Below are 18,944 nucleotides of genomic sequence, written 5' to 3'. Positions count from 1 at the left end.
TCATTTGTTAGTATCAATCGTTGTGGTCTGACGTGTTTATAAATAATATTTGTGAAACGTGTGGGGTCGGACTTTTAACATCGATCGGTTGAGGTACGTTTAAAGGGGGTTTGACCCTGTTGCATCACTGCCCGGGCCGCGCAAGGACTTTAGACATCTAACATAATTCTAGATTTGTTCAATTTGTTAGTATCAATCGTTGTGGTCTGCCGTGTTTATAAATAATATTTGTGAAACGTGTGGGGTCGGACTTTTAACATCGATCGGTTGAGGTACGTTTACAGGGGGTTTGACCCTGTTGCATAACTGCCCGGGCCGCGCATGCACTTTAGCCATCAACAGAATTCTAGATTTGTTTCATTTGTTAGTATCAATCGTTGTGGTCTGACGTGTTTATAAATAATATTTGTGAAACGTGTGGGGTCGGACTTTTAAGATCGATCGGTTGAGGTACGTTTACAGGGGGTTTGACCCTGTTGCATAACTGCCCGGGCCGCGCATGCACTTTAGACATCTAACAGAATTCTAGATTTGTTCAATTTGTTAGTATCAATCGTTGTGGTCTGACGTGTTTATAAATAATATTTGTGAAACGTGTAGAGTCGGACTTTAAACATCGATCGGTTGACATACGGTTACAGGGGCTTTGAGCCTGTTGCATAACTGTCCTGGCCGCGCAAGTACTTTAGACATCTAACAGAATTCTAGATTTGTTCAATTTGTTAGTATCAATCACTGTGGTCTGATGTGTTTTCAAACGTTTATAATTAATATTTGTGAAACGTGTGACTTTGAACATCGATCGATTGAGTTGTGATGTCGGGGGCTTCGAGCCAGTTGCATCTCTGTCCGGGTTGCGCATGCACTTTAGGCATCTACCAGATTTATTCAATTTTTTAGTCTCAATCTTTGTGATCAGACGTGTTTGCAAACATTTATAATGATTAATTGTGAAACGTGTGACTTTGAACATTGATCGATTGAGTTGTGATGTCGGGGGCTTCGAGCCAGTTGCATCTCTCTCCGGGTTGCGCATGCACTTTAGGCATCTACCAGATTTGTTCAATTCGTTAGTCTCAATCTTTGTGATCAGACGTGTTTGCAAACATTTATAATGATTAATTGTGAAACGTGTGAATTTGAACATAGATCGATTGAGTTGTGATGTCGGGAGCTTCGAGCCAGTTGCATCTCTGCCCGGGTTGCGCATGCACTTTAGGCATCTACCAGAATCCTAGATTTCTTCAATTTTTTTAGTCTCAATCTTTGTGATCAGACGTGATTTCAAACATTTATAATGATTAATTGTGAAACGTGTGAATTTGAACATCAATCGATTGAGGTGCGATGTCATGGGCTTCGAGATAGTTGCATCTCTGTCCGGGTTGCGCATGCACTTTAGCCATCACCAGAATTCTAGATTTGTTTCATTTGTTAGTATCAATCGTTGTGGTCTGACGTGTTTATAAATAATATTTGTGAAACGTGTGGGGTCGGAATTTTAACATCGATCGGTTGAGGTACGTTTAAAGGGGGTTTGACCCTGTTGCATCACTGCCCGGGTCGCGCAAGGACTTTAGACATCTAACAGAATTCTAGATTTGTTCAATTTGTTAGTATCAATCGTTGTGGTCTGACGTGTTTATAAATAATATTTGTGAAATGTGTGGGGTCGGACTTTTAACATCGATCGGTTGAGGTACGTTTACAGGGGGTTTGACCCTGTTGCATAACTGCCCGGGCCGCGCATGCACTTTAGCCATCAACAGAATTCTAGATTTGTTTCATTTGTTAGTATCAATCGTTGTGGTCTGACGTGTTTATAAATAATATTTGTGAAACGTGTGGGGTCGGACTTTTAACATCGATCGGTTGAGGTACGTTTACAGGGGGTTTGACCCTGTTGCATAACTGCCCGGGCCGCGCATGCACTTTAGACATCTAACAGAATTCTAGATTTGTTCAATTTGTTAGTATCAATCGTTGTGGTCTGACGTGTTTATAAATAATATTTGTGAAACGTGTGGAGTCGGACTTTAAACATCGATCGGTTGACATACGGTTACAGGGGCTTTGAGCCTGTTGCATAACTGTCCTGGCCGCGCAAGTACTTTAGACATCTAACAGAATTCTAGATTTGTTCAATTTGTTAGTATCAATCACTGTGGTCTGATGTGTTTTCAAACGTTTATAATTAATATTTGTGAAACGTGTGACTTTGAACATCGATCAATTGAGTTGTGATGTCGGGGGCTTCGAGCCAGTTGCATCTCTGTCCGGGTTGCGCATGCACTTTAGGCATCTACCAGATTTGTTCAATTTTTTAGTCTCAATCTTTGTGATCAGACGTGTTTGCAAACATTTATAATGATTAATTGTGAAACGTGTGACTTTGAACATTGATCGATTGAGTTGTGATGTCGGGGGCTTCGAGCCAGTTGCATCTCTCTCCGGGTTGCGCATGCACTTTAGGCATCTACCAGATTTGTTCAATTCGTTAGTCTCAATCTTTGTGATCAGACGTGTTTGCAAACATTTATAATGATTAATTGTGAAACGTGTGAATTTGAACATAGATCGATTGAGTTGTGATGTCGGGAGCTTCGAGCCAGTTGCATCTCTGCCCGGGTTGCGCATGCACTTTAGGCATCTACCAGAATCCTAGATTTGTTCAATTTTTTTAGTCTCAATCTTTGTGATCAGACGTGTTTGCCAACATTTATAATGATTAATTGTGAAACGTGTGAATTTGAACATCGATCGATTGAGTTGCGATGTCAGGGGCTTCGAGATAATTGCACCTCTGTCCGGGTTGCGCATGCACTTTAGGCATCTTCCAGAATCCTAGATTTGTTCAATTCGTTAGTATCAATCTTTGTGATCAGACGTGTTTTCAAATGTTTTTAAATAATATTTGTGCAACGTGTCGGACTTTAAACATGGATGGTTTGAGGTGCTTTCGCAGCGAATTCGCGGCAGTTCCAAGATGGATAACTTATGGTTATCCAACTTGCTCAAAAACAGGTTTTGGCTCCGGTTTGGATCTCAACGTCAACACACATTTACTTATCACCATGCAGTGTCGGAATAACAGGCTTATACTACAGTGTATCTGTCTTGCAATAGATTGCTCTGATTTGTTCGTATCGGTGATTGGTGATTATTTGTGATGAGTGTGGTGTTTATGTGTATCGTTTATATCTTCGAAGTGTGTGATATTTTGCAAATGAAAGTGGCGATACCTAAAAAATAGCCAAATTTTACAAGTTAAGACTTTGTAAAGAAGGAAATTTGAAGGAAGGCGTTGTTAGGCATCAAGCCAGTTTAAGGCACCTAACAGATTTTTTATGTATGTTTTCTTTCTTTCTGTAATGTAAAATTAAATTCAAATTTTGTTTTAAATTTCTCCGTATCAGTATTTGAAATGTTCGGAACAGTTCATAATTCGTGTGTCTATACACCTTATAGCGTCGATTTGTTTTATGTAATAGGAGGAATACGAGCAGGAGGCTCACCTGATGTTAAGGGATACCGCCGCCCATGGACACCAACATTGATAGAAGGCTCGCAAGTGCGTTGCCGGTATTTCAAGAATTGGTATGCTCTTTTCTTGAAGGACCCTAAGTCGAATTGGTTCGGAAATACATTATTGGGCAGCTAGTTCCACGTAGCGGTGGTGCGTGGCAAAAACTGCCTTAAAAAACGCTCAGTTGTAGAACGAAGGACGTCGAGGTGATACGGATAGTATTTTGTATTCTGCCTTGACGTCCGATAATGAAACTCAGCTGCAGGTATTAGACCGAGCAACTCCTCTGAACACTCTCCATGGTAAATGCGGTAGAAGATGCAGAAAGACCTCACATCTCTACGCAACGCCTAGAGATTAAGCCGCACGGAAAATGAATGGTCGTTGACGATTCGTATCTACTATGTTATGACCAGAGTCGAGTTGGAAGCGAAGATACAGCACAATAGGTCGGCCTTCTCCTATACGGTGAGGGCCAGCGAGTCATCCATCCTATGCAGTGATGGAATGGAGGGCTAATAGAAATTTTCTTGGATAGCTTTGGCAAGAGACCAGAAGGCTGCTATCACAGGATGTCGCCGCTTCTACCCAGCATTCTTGCCTTGCAATAACGCCTAAACCAGAACTGGGATTTGCCACCAACCGGTACCGCAGAGAATGGAACAAAAAGTTCCATACCCTGCAGGACAACCTCGGTGACAGAGTCAGTGACGGCATCTGGAGTACCCGACGAAAAGCAAAGGGTAGGACGCAAAAAAAGAATGCATCCCATCTCAATCTGTTGACTTGTTGTACCACACGCGGTGACTGTCCGCGAAGCGAGGCTGTAAAGGGCACGTGAATGGCACAATGCTCTGTACCACACAATGATCCGATGATCCCAATGGTAGGTCCACAGAGACTTGGTAGTTCTCCGGATGTAAAGTCAGCAGAAGTGCAACAAAGAGGGTTTATGTCTATCCACATCTGGTATTCGCGTAATCGCAGGAAACTTTTACGTCAAGTCGTATGCTAAAGCAAAGTCGTGAAAGGATCTTCCCGCATGATCGGTGGTTTCAGAGCCGAGCCAATCGGCATTGTGGGCGATAAAATCACCAAGTATCACGATTTCAGCGTAAGAATCCTTTTGATCAGAGAATCTGTTGCTCCGTTTGACCCGATATCGATAACTTATCGCAGAATTGCCCTCGCCCAGAATACGAATTAATAATACGAATTGCCTGTGCGTCCAACACCGGGTGCTGAGCGAACCGTGGGCGAAGTAGTGTGCAGCTGGGCCCATAATAATATTACATTTGATGCTGCATTCGATTCGTTAGATATCCTGCATTGTTGACACTTTTACAGCTAATTTTGTTTATGTCATGGTTATGTATTTACCATTCTTATACAATTTTGATAAAAGTTCATAAAAACATACGCCCAGATTGAGTTGTTTGGTTCAATAGATAGTCGAGCCTTGTTTTTTACTTCAGTTAAATGTATACGTGTCATCTTAATGTGAGATATTTTTTTATTGAAAGTATTATTAAAGTTTGCAATGCTGGTTTTATTTCTAACCAAGTATTTCAATAAACTCATTTTTCGCGCCGGTTGATGGGATGATATGAATTCTCAGTATAATATAGCGACATTTTCGTCGTACTTATATAATGGTGTTCTTATATCTTAGAATAATCATATCATTATATTGTGTTTAGAAGTTATTAAGAGTAACTGGACTGTAACAAAATAAAAAAATTGTATAACGGTATAGCAGCATCGATTATATTTTTCCTGTCGCAAATACGTGTAAGATACACCAATGAATACCTTAATCTTATAAATATTATTAGCTATTATAATGTAAATTGGTTATACATATAGTGAAAGACATAATCGTAAATGTCTCCCTTAATTTAAAATTTCTGTATAAAATTTATTGTTAGTTTGGATACTAATTGATTTTTTTCCTACCTAGAATCGTATTTTATTGACTTTCGTCTTATTAATATATAAATATATTTACAGGGATAAATCATTATTGACCATGTCAATGAAGGAACAAGAGCCTGTGCCTGGGGAGGTAACTATTTTAATATTTCGTCCAGTTCTGCAGATAAATATTATATCTTAAATAAATATTAAACTTAAATTATTATATTTGCATTAAATAAAACAAATTAGTTAAATTTGTTCTTTGACTGGCTTTAGATTCAAGTTTTACATTCAACAATTTTCATAATTAGTACATTCTTGCAGAACTCATTTCCTCTGGGAACATTGAGAATCTTAGAAGAAAAGATTTCAAGTTGTGTTGTGCCTGTGCTGCCTGAACAGGAGTTAGAGTGTTTACTTATTGCTGCCACAGAGCTTGCAGCTAAAGGTTGGTGTCTTAAGACTATACAAATTTAACTAATACAGTTAAAATCTGTTATAACGACATCGAAGGGACTACTCATATTTGGTCGTAAAACCGATAGTCGTAACAGCCGATGACGTTGTTATTAAGTACCGAATACAATAGAATTTAGTGGGGACCTTTGATTTTGGTCAATATATCCGGTATTCTAAGCGATGTCGTCGTAACTAAATAGGCCCCTAAAACAATACTAGCGTTTTAGAACGTTAAGGGGATATGTTTAAAATATTATAAAGATATCTTTAATAATTTTCTTAGGGCATACTCGGAAAATAGAAATTAAATAATATTTGTACATTTCAGGTGAAGACGCTAATAACCCAGGCTGTCAGCGTTTCTACAATGATGCACTCACATTATCATTTACAAAGATTCTTACTGATGATGCAGTATCATCATGGAATATTAATATCCAAGAATGTGTGCGTTCAAACTGCGAGAAACTTGTTAAATTATGTGCCATGAAACTTGATGATCCTAGATTCTTGAATCTTCTTTCTATGGCATTAAATCCTTACAATAAGTAAGTGATTATGTGGAATGTATTAAATGTACATTTAAGTCATTAGGTCATTGCATATTGCAAAACAATTATTATATTTTTTTATTGAATTGTTAAAAAAGTTAAGGACAGATAAAAACATAATAAATAAAACATATAACATATGACTTTTTACTATTTCTGTTTCTATCATAGTTTATTAAATTTGAAGGTTTGGTGTTTCGTTCCCAGGGAATGCATACATTTAAATTGTATGGCACTTGCAAACTAACAATGGTATGTGATAGTATTGTTTTTGGTTAACATAGCTTTTACACATTGAAAGAAAACAATTTTTAACCGGATTAAAGCTGTGTGTATTATTATAAACTTATAATTATTTACATAATTTTAAATTTAAATCTTTCCGACGTTTGACGTGCTGTAGCGTGCGTGGTCACGGTGACTGAAAACAAAAGGTGTTGAATGTCAAAAGTATCACAGCTGTAGAGAAAGTTGTGTTATCTGTATTTATTTCCCCGGAGTTGGTATCGACTAAAAGATGACGGGTTTTTGCAGAAATGACTCACGGTGTCCTCTATTTTTACTTATTTCTTTCAATGGTCTGTGATGTCTAACGGATGTTCACACTCAAAACAAATTTATATTATGTAAAAATAAAATAAAATTGTAGATATCACACATTTAACGCGACAAGAACATGTGAAGGGCTTACAACATCTTCACCGGACAACGGCCAAGAAATAGAGGTTTATGCTAAGTCACAAGATCACAGGTCACCCAAAGGATGGCTAGTTCATCTTATTAATGTGTATGTATTTCTATTATTCCTCAACCATTGCCTTAATGATCTGTAGACTTCTTTTTAATTTCATTCTGACCAAAGATGAATGCTGAATATTTTCCTAACTCTCAAGGGAATATGGTCAGTTATTTAGATATATTAATTATATGTCTCTAATATGCGACTTCACGAGTACAACAATGCATATTTGTTTTTATCCCTTACTTAATAAGAGGAATGTTGTAAGTTTTACGTGTCTGTGTGTTTGTCTGGGGCGAATTGTTGATTATAATGTTGTTTTTTTATTGGAAAGCTAACTTGACGTGTTTTATAAAAAAATGTTTAGGTGTTTCAATGCCTTAATTTAGATTTTATTAGCGGCATTACTCAATATAATAAATCTCATGTTTTATGATTATAAGGAAACAATCGTGACATCGGGTCAAATACAAGATAGAAAAACCTGAAGTTTTACTAAAGTTCGCTTATTAACATATATAATTCTTTTGGTACAAAAGATATCAATTCAATTCATAAATAGTAAATCATTTTGTTGTATTAGTTACAACACCATTTGTGTGGAAACTACATAAAAAGTCTAAACTTTAGTGAACTACTGACTTCGAGATTTTCAATCCATATAAAATATTATTATTATAATAATAAATTAGAATAACTTCCAGATGTCTTGACGTTCTCGAACAGCACTTAAGTAACGCCAACGATCACGGTCAAAGGAAATTAAAATAAATATAATATATATATAATGTTTTAGATTTGGCCAGGCCGGTGGGTTCGCTAAAATAAGGGAACGATTTGAAATCATAATGGGTTTCAAAAGTGCAGAATTGACAACATCCGTGGACGAAGAGGACTTCATCAATGAGATCACTGACTGTGAAGATCTGAAGGTGGATGTCACCGATAGCATGATCAGCAGCATTGAGGTATATATTCTATCCAACTACATATTTCTACAAAGGGGGCAATGGGCAGCAAGGATCCAGACCCATCCCAAAATATTTGGATTTATTTTTAGCATATTGCATTTGGAATTCGAAGTTAAGATTTTAAAAAGTATCCTAATATTCAGAATTTTAAAGTACTTTGAAACTCTGAGGTCATGAAGTTTCAATGGTTTCAAACAAAAATTTGTTGTTAATAAAAGTTTTATTTCAGGGTTCGATGTCGTCTCCCTCTGATCAGCCGTCTTCTCTAGAGATGTCCACTTCGGGCGAGAGCAAAGTGGGGGCTGTATGGCAATTACTGAAGCCGCTAGGACTGTGCCATGATCTATTGACGCCTCACACTGTGACCGTTTATCTTTTGCCAGTTCTGGTATGTACCAAGGGTTTTATTGAGTGGTGCAATCGCATATGATGAAAAATTGGAACTTTTTCATGATTTCACTTTTGAATTTGAATCGAGGTTTTATAGTAAAACCTTGTGGTTTTGTGCAACTCTCATCCTTGAAGCTTAGTTCAAACCTTTGAAGTAAATAATATACATCTTTACTCTTCGACGTATAATATAAATCTAACTCTTATTGTAAAATTATTAGTTACACATTACAATCTCACATACATTTGAATCCTTTCCACTACACCAATCTGAAATATAGAGCTCTTATATATATTTTTATCGCACCACCAGACAACAATAAAGATTATAAAAAGATACAAAAGTATGAACTATGATATAACTTAGTTGTATCTTTATGAACTCAATTTTATTCCCATATAGAATCTTGACATCCTCTAACACAACAGAAGGGCCTTTAAAAATATCATCCGATTTTTTTCATTTTTGATTAAAACTTAATTAAGGTATAAGTTTCTTATCGTACACTAGCTTTCTATTTTCCTTACTGGTTTCTAAATTATGTTTAGCTTCCTTAAGTGCTATCTATATCTAGCCTATATCTTAAATCTAAAGAGTAATCATTAGGGTTATACCATTATACCATGGATCTAATCTATTACAATCCTTAATATGAGTGAGAATGTTACAGGGCGTGTACTTCGTTTCCGAGTGAACGGTATTATTGAAACTGAAACAAAACGGTATTCAGCGTGACTATTATAGCCTTTATTGCCAGACGTTGTCAGAAACGCGCTTAAATGCGTGTGTGTATTCTCGAGAGAACCGATTGATTGATGGTGGTATACTGAAAATATTTTTTCTGTTTTTAATAATTTGCAACTTTTGACCATACTAGTTAAAATAAACTCTGAACCTCTATGAGTAGCTATAACTTAGGTATTGCAAAACGTAAAACCAAATTTTGTATAAACAACCTTGCTATAGTTATGGCTTCTTTATTTTGTATATTGCTTCCTTGAGAGTACTATATTCACGGGCGGCCACGATCGTGCTGAGCCTTGAATTTTTTAATCTATCTGAAAATCTCTTAATTGCCATTTTCTCATTTAATTTCTTGGGAATTGCAAACTTTGACAAATCTCCGTCAGCCTGCGAGATAGTAAATCAGTAAAAAGTTGTTCTAATTCCGAACCATACTCGTCAATTGTCCTAAAGCCTTGGTTCATATTTTGGAGACGGACTGAATAGTGGTAAGATATTTTGTGGTCACACAAATTCTGTACTAAATTAGGAACTGTTTCATATGTCTTCGGTAAACGGAGCTTAGTATTCTCAGAAAGCCGACGCTTTATTACGAATTTTATTAAAAGACGTTTTCCCGGGTCTTTTAAAATGTCCGCATACATTTCCACTGCATCAATCAATCGCTTTGTTGTGACCTCCTTACCATCCATAAGCGGAATTAAGTTGCACGCTGATACGGAAGTACAAAGTCGACTAATCTTTAAAAATGCACTCTCAATATTATTATAATCGGTGGATAGTTCAGTCACTGATTCAGGCTTTAAATCATGCTTAAATTTATAATATAGAAATCGAGCAAAATAATGTTTCAGCCTCTTTGTAATTATTTATTGCCGTAGGACTCGAAACCTAAGTTGTCGCTTCTGAATTAACTATTTGCGAATATCCACCAAATTGTTATACATTCTAAATCATCGGTTATAATCTAAAAATAATACATAAAAAACAATTGCATCATCTTAGCAACTAATAATTATTTTTCCTTCACTTCATACAACATTCCTTGAATTGCCGCTCAAACAAAGAAAGCATCGCGACACCAACCCACATACGGCGCAGGATATCGAGTTCGGTGAGTCGTCGTGCACGATTTAAACTAAGTTACATATTATTCAATAAAATCTTACCTAATTACTTACTTGTAATAAATAAAATATGCATTAAAAAATAACCTAAAAATGTTATTGATTTTTATTAATATATTATATTATAAACTGATTAGATTCACTTTATAGTTATGTAGCATTTGTAGATTACTCTAATTCTTATAGGTTTTTTTATCTCACTGCACTTTATCACTTTCTTCTTAAATTTTCTTTTTCACTTACACGGGTTCGGCACCGACACCAAAAGAAGCGAGCCTCTTGAATTATACTAAAGCCTGTCGACAAGGGCCTGTAGTTCATCTTTTTCTCTATGCATTTTATATTAACTCCTTATAAAAGTTACAAATACTATAGCATGCCGCCGCATGAGGACAACTGTGATAAGGGTGAGCAGGATGTTTGTTGTGTTAATGCTGGAGTTGCCCTGCTCAGAAGACGCATCATTATTCCCATTACCAGCAGCTATCTGGGCTATGATAGTCTACTCCTTAGTCTGGGTAGAATCCATGATACTAAAATTCACGGACAACTTTACTTGCGACGTAAACCCGGATGGCAGCGTGTCATAAAGTGTCAAAAAATAAACATTTTTACTCTTCGACGTCACTGAATATGCACTACAAGATTAGCAATTAGTAATTACACACTACAATCTCATACATTTAAATCCACTTGACTAAAAATGTCGACATGTATCAGGCTCTACTGAGCACTTATTTGCCTATTAGAAAAAATAAAACAAACAGAAAAACGCCATTAAAATGGTTATGGCCAACTAAGTTAAGAATAATTAAAGGAATTAATAACTGCAAGATTAGTCAGGAATTTCTTTTTTTCAGGAATGTATCCCGGCCTTTCAAGAGAGTCGGTCTGATGAGGAGATAAAACGCGGAGCGCGAGGCATCGAGGCACGGAACTATCATAGCTTACTTAAAAGTAAGTGTATGTTTCCTGCTCTTCCGACGGTGATGGTAACGGGATACCATCACTTATGTCTGCCTGCTAAGCAACCTAGGCGGGTTATCGCTCTAGGCCACTGCTGCTTCACGACAACGCTAGACACACACAACAGACTGTTAGGTGTCTTAGACATTCACCGTACTTCGAGAACCTTTCTCTAACAGATTACTAAGGACATATTATTCGTGTAGCGACTAACCACAGTTTGACAATAATAATATCATATTTGTTTTAAACTTTTTATTTAGTTAAATTAATGGACACAGTGATTAAATCTTATGTACTGATTGATTTTCTATACACGCAGTGAATTATTCAAAATCGTATACCGATACTTACAAGAGATCGATAATGTTGACAGACTTGTTAGTTGTTGATTAATGTTGTCTTCGGCAAAAGTTTTGATTCGATCAATAATTTCACAAAGCAATAAAATGGAGCCGTCGCACCTCCAGCAGCTCTTCTCAAGATATTAAGTAATACAATTTATAGCTACTGAAATATTTTTTAGGTTTTGAAACCAGACTCACTGAAAGTCTCAGTCTAATAGATTCCATCACACCAGATATTGTGGTCGCACGTCAACAGGCACGCATTGCTGAGAAACAAGCTAATGAAGAAGAGGTTTGCATTACAGAATTTTTTGTTGTTAGCTTCTAAATGTTATATCTCTACATAATCAAATTGATACCTCTAGGTTCCTACCTGCACAGCTCTAACTACTACTGGTGGAGCTGAAAACCCAAGGGCCCCTAAAAGCATGGAGACCGATCAATCTATGGAAATACCACCTAGTAAAGCCACAGTACTAATAGGTCACGAGGCTGAGGTGTTTGTTTGTGCTTGGAATCCTAGCACGGATCTATTAGCAAGTATTTCTGGAGACAGCACAGCCAGGTTAGTTGTATAATATCCTTATGTTTTAATTTAAGTCTCTTACTGACATAGGTAATTAAAACATATTTTTATGAAGATAGACAGTACAAACAAGTATAATATTCATATAATGTCATATAATTACAGAGTCAATAACATTAGTCAATCATTTTCTTTGTTTGCTTGCGATCAAGTTAATAATTGATTGGCATCCCTGTTTCACAAGTGCACTGTGTAAGTGTGGTGTTTGTGGGCTGGTTCTTACTGCTTGACCCGCAAGCTTGTTTGTCCTCCTATAGTATAAAAATATTTATCATCCCTTAATGACTATGTCGTGGTTATGATGTATTATGTGATAAATGTAAGGAAATACAGACTTGTTACATAATTTCAGAATTTGGGATATGTCTGATAATCCAACAACTATTCCAAATCACCTTATATTAAAGCACTGTATTCAAAGAGAAGAAGCAGAAGTACCAAGTAATAAGGATATCACATCTCTTGATTGGAATGTTTGTATAATTTACTATATTGTTTCCATTTTAATCATTATGATACCTAATTATATCAATAGTTTATATAAACACATTCAGGTCATAATTTTGTATTTTTCATTTAGTGTGATGGTACTCTATTAGCCACTGGTTCTTATGATGGCTATGCCCGTATCTGGACAACCGATGGGAAACTGGTCTCAACATTAGCTGAACATAAAGGACCAATTTTTGCTTTAAAATGGAATAAAAGAGGCAATTATATATTGAGTGCAGGGGTAAGCTGAGTGTCATAATATTATTAGATATTTTATGGGTGTAAATATTTTCGTATGCCATATATTGTATGTTTGATTGTTTTGTCTTCAAAAATCTAACAGCTTCCTGTATGTTAGAAAATGTTCCTGTGACAAGAAAATAAGACTCATTTTAATGATATTCTTTTTATTTTAACAAGAATCAATAATAGAAGATTTTTTGTTATTTTAGCATATTATGTGCTAGCTTAGTTGATTAATATTTATTTTAAATTATATCTATTTTCTATTAAAGCTATAGCATTATAATCATGGCCAGAAAATTGTAACATTTTACATTTCAGGTTGACAGTACAACTATTGTCTGGGACGCTGCCTCAGGACAATGCGCTGAACAGTTCCACTTTCATAAAGCACCAGCTCTAGATGTAGATTGGCAAACTGATACATCATTTGCATCCTGTTCAACAGATCAGACCATTCAAGTGTGTAATCTGAATGTTGATAAACCAATTAAGAGTTTCTTAGGTCACACAGTATGTATTATTTTTCAATATTTCTATTTTAATTTGTATTTGAAATAATTCTTCATCCTAATAAATAAGTCTTGCTGATATAACCTTATGTGGCATATTTTACAGAATGAAGTTAACTCTATTAAATGGGATCCCCAAGGACAGCTTCTTGCATCTTGTTCTGACGATTCGACGTTAAAGATTTGGTCTATGGAGCGTGATACCTGTGTCCACGACTTAAAAGCTCATTCTAAGGAAATCTACACAATTAAGTGGTCACCCACTGGACCAGAAACTCAGAACCCCAACATGAACTTAATATTAGCAAGTGCCTCTTTTGATTCCACTGTGCGTCTTTGGGATCCGGAGATAGGTGCATGTGTTCACACACTCACAAAACATATGGAACCTGTATACAGTATTGCCTTTTCTCCAGATGGAAAGTTCTTGGCAAGTGGATCATTTGATAAATGGATTCATATTTGGTCCACTCAAACGGGATCTCTTGTTCACTCATACAAGGGAACTGGCGGTATTTTTGCAGTTTCTTGGAATTCAAGAGGCACCAAGGTTGGTGCAAGTGGTAACGATGGAACTGTCTTTGTTTTAGATTTATGCAACCTGTAAGCATTATGTTATTGGTTTAGGACTTTATTCTATAATAGCTTCTGGTGTTCACATTTTGGAGAGAACACAATTATTTTCAAATAATCAAGTATTTATTAAATTAATTCTACACTATAGATTTAATATCTAAGAGACACTCAGATGAATACAAAATATTTATTATATAACTTTTTAGAGCTTGGTTTGAATTTGTATAAATGTGAAGCTTAACTGATTAAGAACTTGAAAAATTAATAGATTCTATATTATAGCATGAATAAAATACATTATATATATTTAGTCATTGGGTGTGTAGACAAGATTCCAATCAATTAAATTCTTAAGTTAAGTTATATTATTAACTTTAATTTGTTATTGTATTAAATATAATGAACTTTTGTCAGAGCTATGACAAATTGTAATTTATGTCGCCTATACTATTAATTATAAATCAGCCTCTGTAACTGGCCACGGAAAATGACATTAAATAAAGATTAAAATGAATATATAGTTTTTGATGAAATCCCTATTTTTGGTTAGTGCAACTTATAGAACCCTTGGCATAAAGAAAAGGTAGAGGTAGGTCACACACATTTGCAGATAATTATTTATTTAATGATTTTACTTCGATTAGTCTTTTGTAAGTCAGTTAATCTTGTGAATTTTTAATTAGAGTGATCTGCTCATAAGCCATTATGGTTTTGCTTGATATAGCATAGGTAATCTGCATTAAGTTGGTATTTTATATAGTTCTTTTTAAAGTATTCCCTGGCATATGGGGTTGCATTGACTGTACTCACGTAGCAATTTTGATTATACACTTCGGTAATACTTACTAAAAAAAGTTCATAATCACAAAATAATATTATTTCCTTTGTAGCAGTGGGCTTTTAGATTTTAATAAAAAATCTTAAAAATTGTTATCTATATATTTGATAGTAACTTTGCCAGAATGCCTACTAGTATCTTGTTTTTCTTCTTTGCTTGTGTCTTGTGTATTCGTCTCCGTAAGTAATATTTATATCCTCTACAAAATTATAATCAACAACTAACTAACATTACATTGTTTTCTAAGTAGCTGTTTACTACTTTGAGCATTGTTAAAGACCCTTGTTATGTATTTTTGGGAATAGGCTCAGGCTTCTTGGTTGTGTTGCTGGTACACTGCTGATGTGGGCTGTACTAAAAGATTTTTACACACTCTGGATTTTTTGACATGTAAAAATATAAAAGTATCGATAATCATTTTTAACAATACTTAAACCATTATTCACAAAAAAATACAAATCTTTAAACGAAATGAAATATGTACATCGTATGGTACTATTCGGATCCGAAGTGCTTTAGTAAATAGGGTTTAATACGAAGTTTGTCATTGTTCGGTTTCGGTCCGAAACTTCGTAATATGCCTCAAGGTTTTCTTTCAAGAACTGGTAAGCAAGAGAACGCAGTCACGGACATCACTTAGTGTATAATTAAAACAGCGGTTACAAATTTACATTTATTCATTTAACTACATCTAATGTACATATGTAGGTTATAATCAAGGTATGTAGACAGAAATACAACTCATTGTGTACCCCAAAAACTTAATTTCTTTAACAAATATTTTTTATCTGAACTCAACTGAACATGCTTATGGTTTAATTTTATGAAATATACACTACATGCTCGCTTTCTTATACAAGGCTCGCGAACTTGAAACTAGAACTATACATTAATTATAAATATAATACTAAATAGCCATAGTGCTCAATCTCAAGAATAGATGTTTAAAAGTCCATTATTCATAAGGCTTTTTTGTTTTCATGATAACTTAAATGATTCACACAATTACTGTATGATTTTTTTTCTGTATAGTGCACCCATGCACACGTAGAGATATCTCTTAAAATAATGATGATGGAAAAAGAAATGAAAACTGGCCACATCATGACCCAAGCGCCGACCCAGGTGGATCCCTTATCACAAGTATTTAATTGATTGTGTAATGCACATAAGTTCAACATTTACAATGGTATATTTATTCTGGACAAATCAAATTGATTATAATAGCTGTATTTAAGATGGAAAACATATTTGAGGACTCTATGAATGTCCATAGAACATTATGTGCCATAAAATATTTTATTAAAGAGGTATAACCCTCCCTTTAGTGGTCTCCAAGTGTTTCTTCATATTATCAAACCAATTACCAATTGTTGTGTTTTGCCTTAAGTCTGCGAAAGCTCGACATCCCTCAATACTACACAGTACACCAAATACACTTATATCTGCCAAATTAGGTGTATCACCACCAAGATAAACAGTGCCTTTCTTTTGAATTGCCGACATCCAATCATTGGCTGCATCATATAATGATTGACGCTCGTCATCTTTAATGTTATGTCTGAAAAAATAAGATTATTCTGCTAATTATAGAATCGATTTTAAGTAGGCCTCATCATCTCAGATAATTTAATAATATCATCTCATCTATACTAATATTAGGTATATATATGAAATTGGCGTCTTTTATGTGAGAAAGAAAAAGTAATTTTTTTATAAATATAATATATATTTAATTGACCAAAGTATGTACCATTGATTAATCTATGGACTTTTGCCATCTTATAGGTAGTTCATTGATCCCTTTACTAAAAAACCATTTGGACGGGAATCAATAAAATCTTTGAAGGCGGAAGTTGAATTTTTTTACCTTGCAAGTTATCAAAATTACAAAAAAAAATGGCAATATCTTAGAGCAAGGTTCAGGGAGTACCATACTCCCAAATATCAACAAATATTTCTACCTGGTACTTTCATGAAATACTGCTTTAGTAACTATACTTAAATACAACATATGTAAGTAATACTTATAATATTTAAACATACATCTTGAATAAAATGAAATTAATACATATTTAAAGATTAATCACACTTACCTCTTTTTAAGCCTCTTTGAAATCATCCACATGGCAGCTGCACCACCATACACCATAAGTGCAACTTCCCAAGCTGGGAAAGATTCCCTCCAACCACCAACAACTTCAAACCATTTAAATGTCTCAATAGCTTCTTCAGTGGTTCGGTAGACATTAGGAGACAATGTGTGAACCAATACAGAATCTGCCCATTTCCTCCAGTCCCGCTCTTCCCTGAAAACAAAAGAAACTATTATTTTTATAAGCAAATTACAAGAATACATGTACATTAATCACCATCTCTATATAGATAGTGCGCTATTTAGGGAGGCTATCATTAGATTCATTTGTAAATGAAATTATGTGTAGATGGTTCAGAAATCTGAGGCCCAGACCTAAAAATGTTTTAGTGCCATTAATAAAAAAATAATAATATTGACAATGTAAATAAGACCCATAGAAATAGGTTTAACACTACCAATCTTGCACACATTACATAGTTATTAAATTAATTTTTATGAAACTTACATTTCAATCATTTTCTTTTTTTCACTTGTTGCACTATTTAACATAACAAAATATTTATTGGTTATATCTGTAACTTCTTTTCCAGAATCATTGGTATACCGGGTTGCAGGATAATATTTGATTATGTCTCTTAACGGCATTGGTTTATCCCGGAGATATGTTTCAAGGACAGATATAATTGCAGTACTATCAAGTAATTGCTAAAAAGTAAAAACCAATGAAATTCAAAAGTAAGATCTGGATAGTTGATGATGTGGCTATCATTTTATAAAGATTAGCTATAGAATATAACTAAAACTGACCACACCATCAGGTAAAGGAAAAAGGTCAAACTTAAAGTTGCATGTAGTACTTTTTTTTAAATTTAATTTACAAAAAATATTTTGTGAGGTGTAGTGGATAAAACCCCATTCTTATACCAGGTCACATAATATAGAATGTGTTCCTAATATATATTTCATAAATTGCATTGAAACATCAACATTTGATAAAAATTGCTACCATTAACTTCATGCAAATGTACCTACCTGATAACCATCTTCTAATTTTGCTAATAAAATAGGCACTTTCTTATAACCTGACCATTTAATTGCTTGTCGCAGAACAGCATCAACTTCAACAACTTCATAGCTGATTCCTTTAGCATCCAAATATGCTCTTACTTTGCAACAAAATGGGCATGTACGATATTGAAACAAAATAAGTTGTAAGTTGCTAGAGTCTGTATCATTCAAAACCTAAAAATATGAAGAGCATTAAATTATTTACCAAGTAACATTAGTATTAAAAAATTAAGTCTGCAATATTTTACCTTGTAATGAGCTTTGTATTCTGGTGCTTCTTTTAAAAAGGCATATTCATCAGATTCAATGACATTATTTCTTTTTTTGACATTTACTTTGTAATGTGTGTAACCTCCATAGCCGGCACCTATTAATATTCCAACACTAGCGCTCACCAACGTTAACTTTGCTGTTGATTTAGGGAGCTTGGATTTGGTTGAATATAAAACTTTGGAAAATGTGTTTTCTTTCAGTGAAGGTAAGATTACCTTACGGAAAATCGTCAAGGTTGGCCGCCACATGCCTATTACATAGATCCCCTATTTTATTTATAAAATAGTGACGGATATAATAGTCTACTCAAATAGAATGTATTAATTTATATGTTATGTATTTCAATTAATAAATTGAAGATTGAAATTCAAACTTCAAATATAACACAGATCATAAGGAAATTTCGAAAACACATAAATATTTTAAAAAAAATTGTGACTAATGAGTTATTGTGAGATAGTTTTATAAAATTTATTACTTAAATGAAAATTAAGTAAATTACTATAATTTTTTTTCATAG

General features: G+C 34.7%; 2 protein-coding genes across 7 annotated transcripts in view; one reads left to right on the top strand and one right to left on the bottom strand.

The window, feature by feature from the left end:
• Positions 1–14,621, top strand: part of LOC123718380 (F-box-like/WD repeat-containing protein TBL1XR1) — a 58,884-nt gene extending 44,263 nt beyond the window's left edge. For 4 of the 6 annotated variants that reach the window (XM_045674788.1, XM_045674787.1, XM_045674790.1 and 1 more), the window contains 13 exons: positions 5,537–5,591; positions 5,768–5,891; positions 6,231–6,450; positions 7,103–7,240; positions 7,989–8,160; positions 8,393–8,551; positions 11,286–11,382; positions 11,918–12,030; positions 12,104–12,303; positions 12,677–12,797; positions 12,905–13,057; positions 13,381–13,572; positions 13,678–14,621. In XM_045674788.1, the coding sequence (XP_045530744.1) occupies positions 5,537–5,591; positions 5,768–5,891; positions 6,231–6,450; positions 7,103–7,240; positions 7,989–8,160; positions 8,393–8,551; positions 11,286–11,382; positions 11,918–12,030; positions 12,104–12,303; positions 12,677–12,797; positions 12,905–13,057; positions 13,381–13,572; positions 13,678–14,178 (2,245 nt within the window). In that variant the 3' untranslated portion in view covers positions 14,179–14,621. Of the gene's footprint in view, positions 1–3,229; positions 3,350–5,536; positions 5,592–5,767; positions 5,892–6,230; positions 6,451–7,102; positions 7,241–7,988; positions 8,161–8,392; positions 8,552–11,285; positions 11,383–11,917; positions 12,031–12,103; positions 12,304–12,676; positions 12,798–12,904; positions 13,058–13,380; positions 13,573–13,677 lie in introns of those variants that run through there. The other 2 variants (XM_045674789.1, XM_045674791.1) reach the window with 2 other exon arrangements.
• A 1,023-nt stretch (positions 14,622–15,644) lies between these two features.
• LOC123718896 (prostaglandin E synthase 2) lies at positions 15,645–18,809 on the bottom strand. Its single transcript, XM_045675860.1, has 5 exons — positions 18,400–18,809; positions 18,116–18,325; positions 17,589–17,788; positions 17,082–17,294; positions 15,645–16,546 (listed from the first exon to the last, which is right to left on the bottom strand). Exons 1-5 carry the CDS (start codon positions 18,670–18,672, stop codon positions 16,288–16,290), a joined length of 1,155 nt encoding a protein of 384 aa, XP_045531816.1. The 5' UTR covers positions 18,673–18,809; the 3' UTR covers positions 15,645–16,287.
• Between the last annotated feature and the right edge of the window lie 135 nt (positions 18,810–18,944).

This window comes from Pieris brassicae, chromosome Z, assembly GCF_905147105.1.
Source record: "Pieris brassicae chromosome Z, ilPieBrab1.1, whole genome shotgun sequence".
NCBI lineage: Eukaryota > Metazoa > Arthropoda > Insecta > Lepidoptera > Pieridae > Pieris > Pieris brassicae.
This window is presented reverse-complemented; position numbering and strand designations above follow the sequence as displayed.

Excerpts from the sequence above, each read along its gene's own strand:
- LOC123718896 (XM_045675860.1), bottom strand. The coding sequence starts at position 18,672 with ATGTGGCGGCCAACCTTGACGATTTTCCGTAAGGTAATCTTACCTTCA. Across the intron at positions 18,326-18,399 it reads AATACAAAGCTCATTACAAG|GTTTTGAATGATACAGACTC; the intron begins GTAAAATATTGC and ends TCATATTTTTAG. Across the intron at positions 16,547-17,081 it reads TCAAAGAGGCTTAAAAAGAG|ACATAACATTAAAGATGACG; the intron begins GTAAGTGTGATT and ends TTATTTTTTCAG.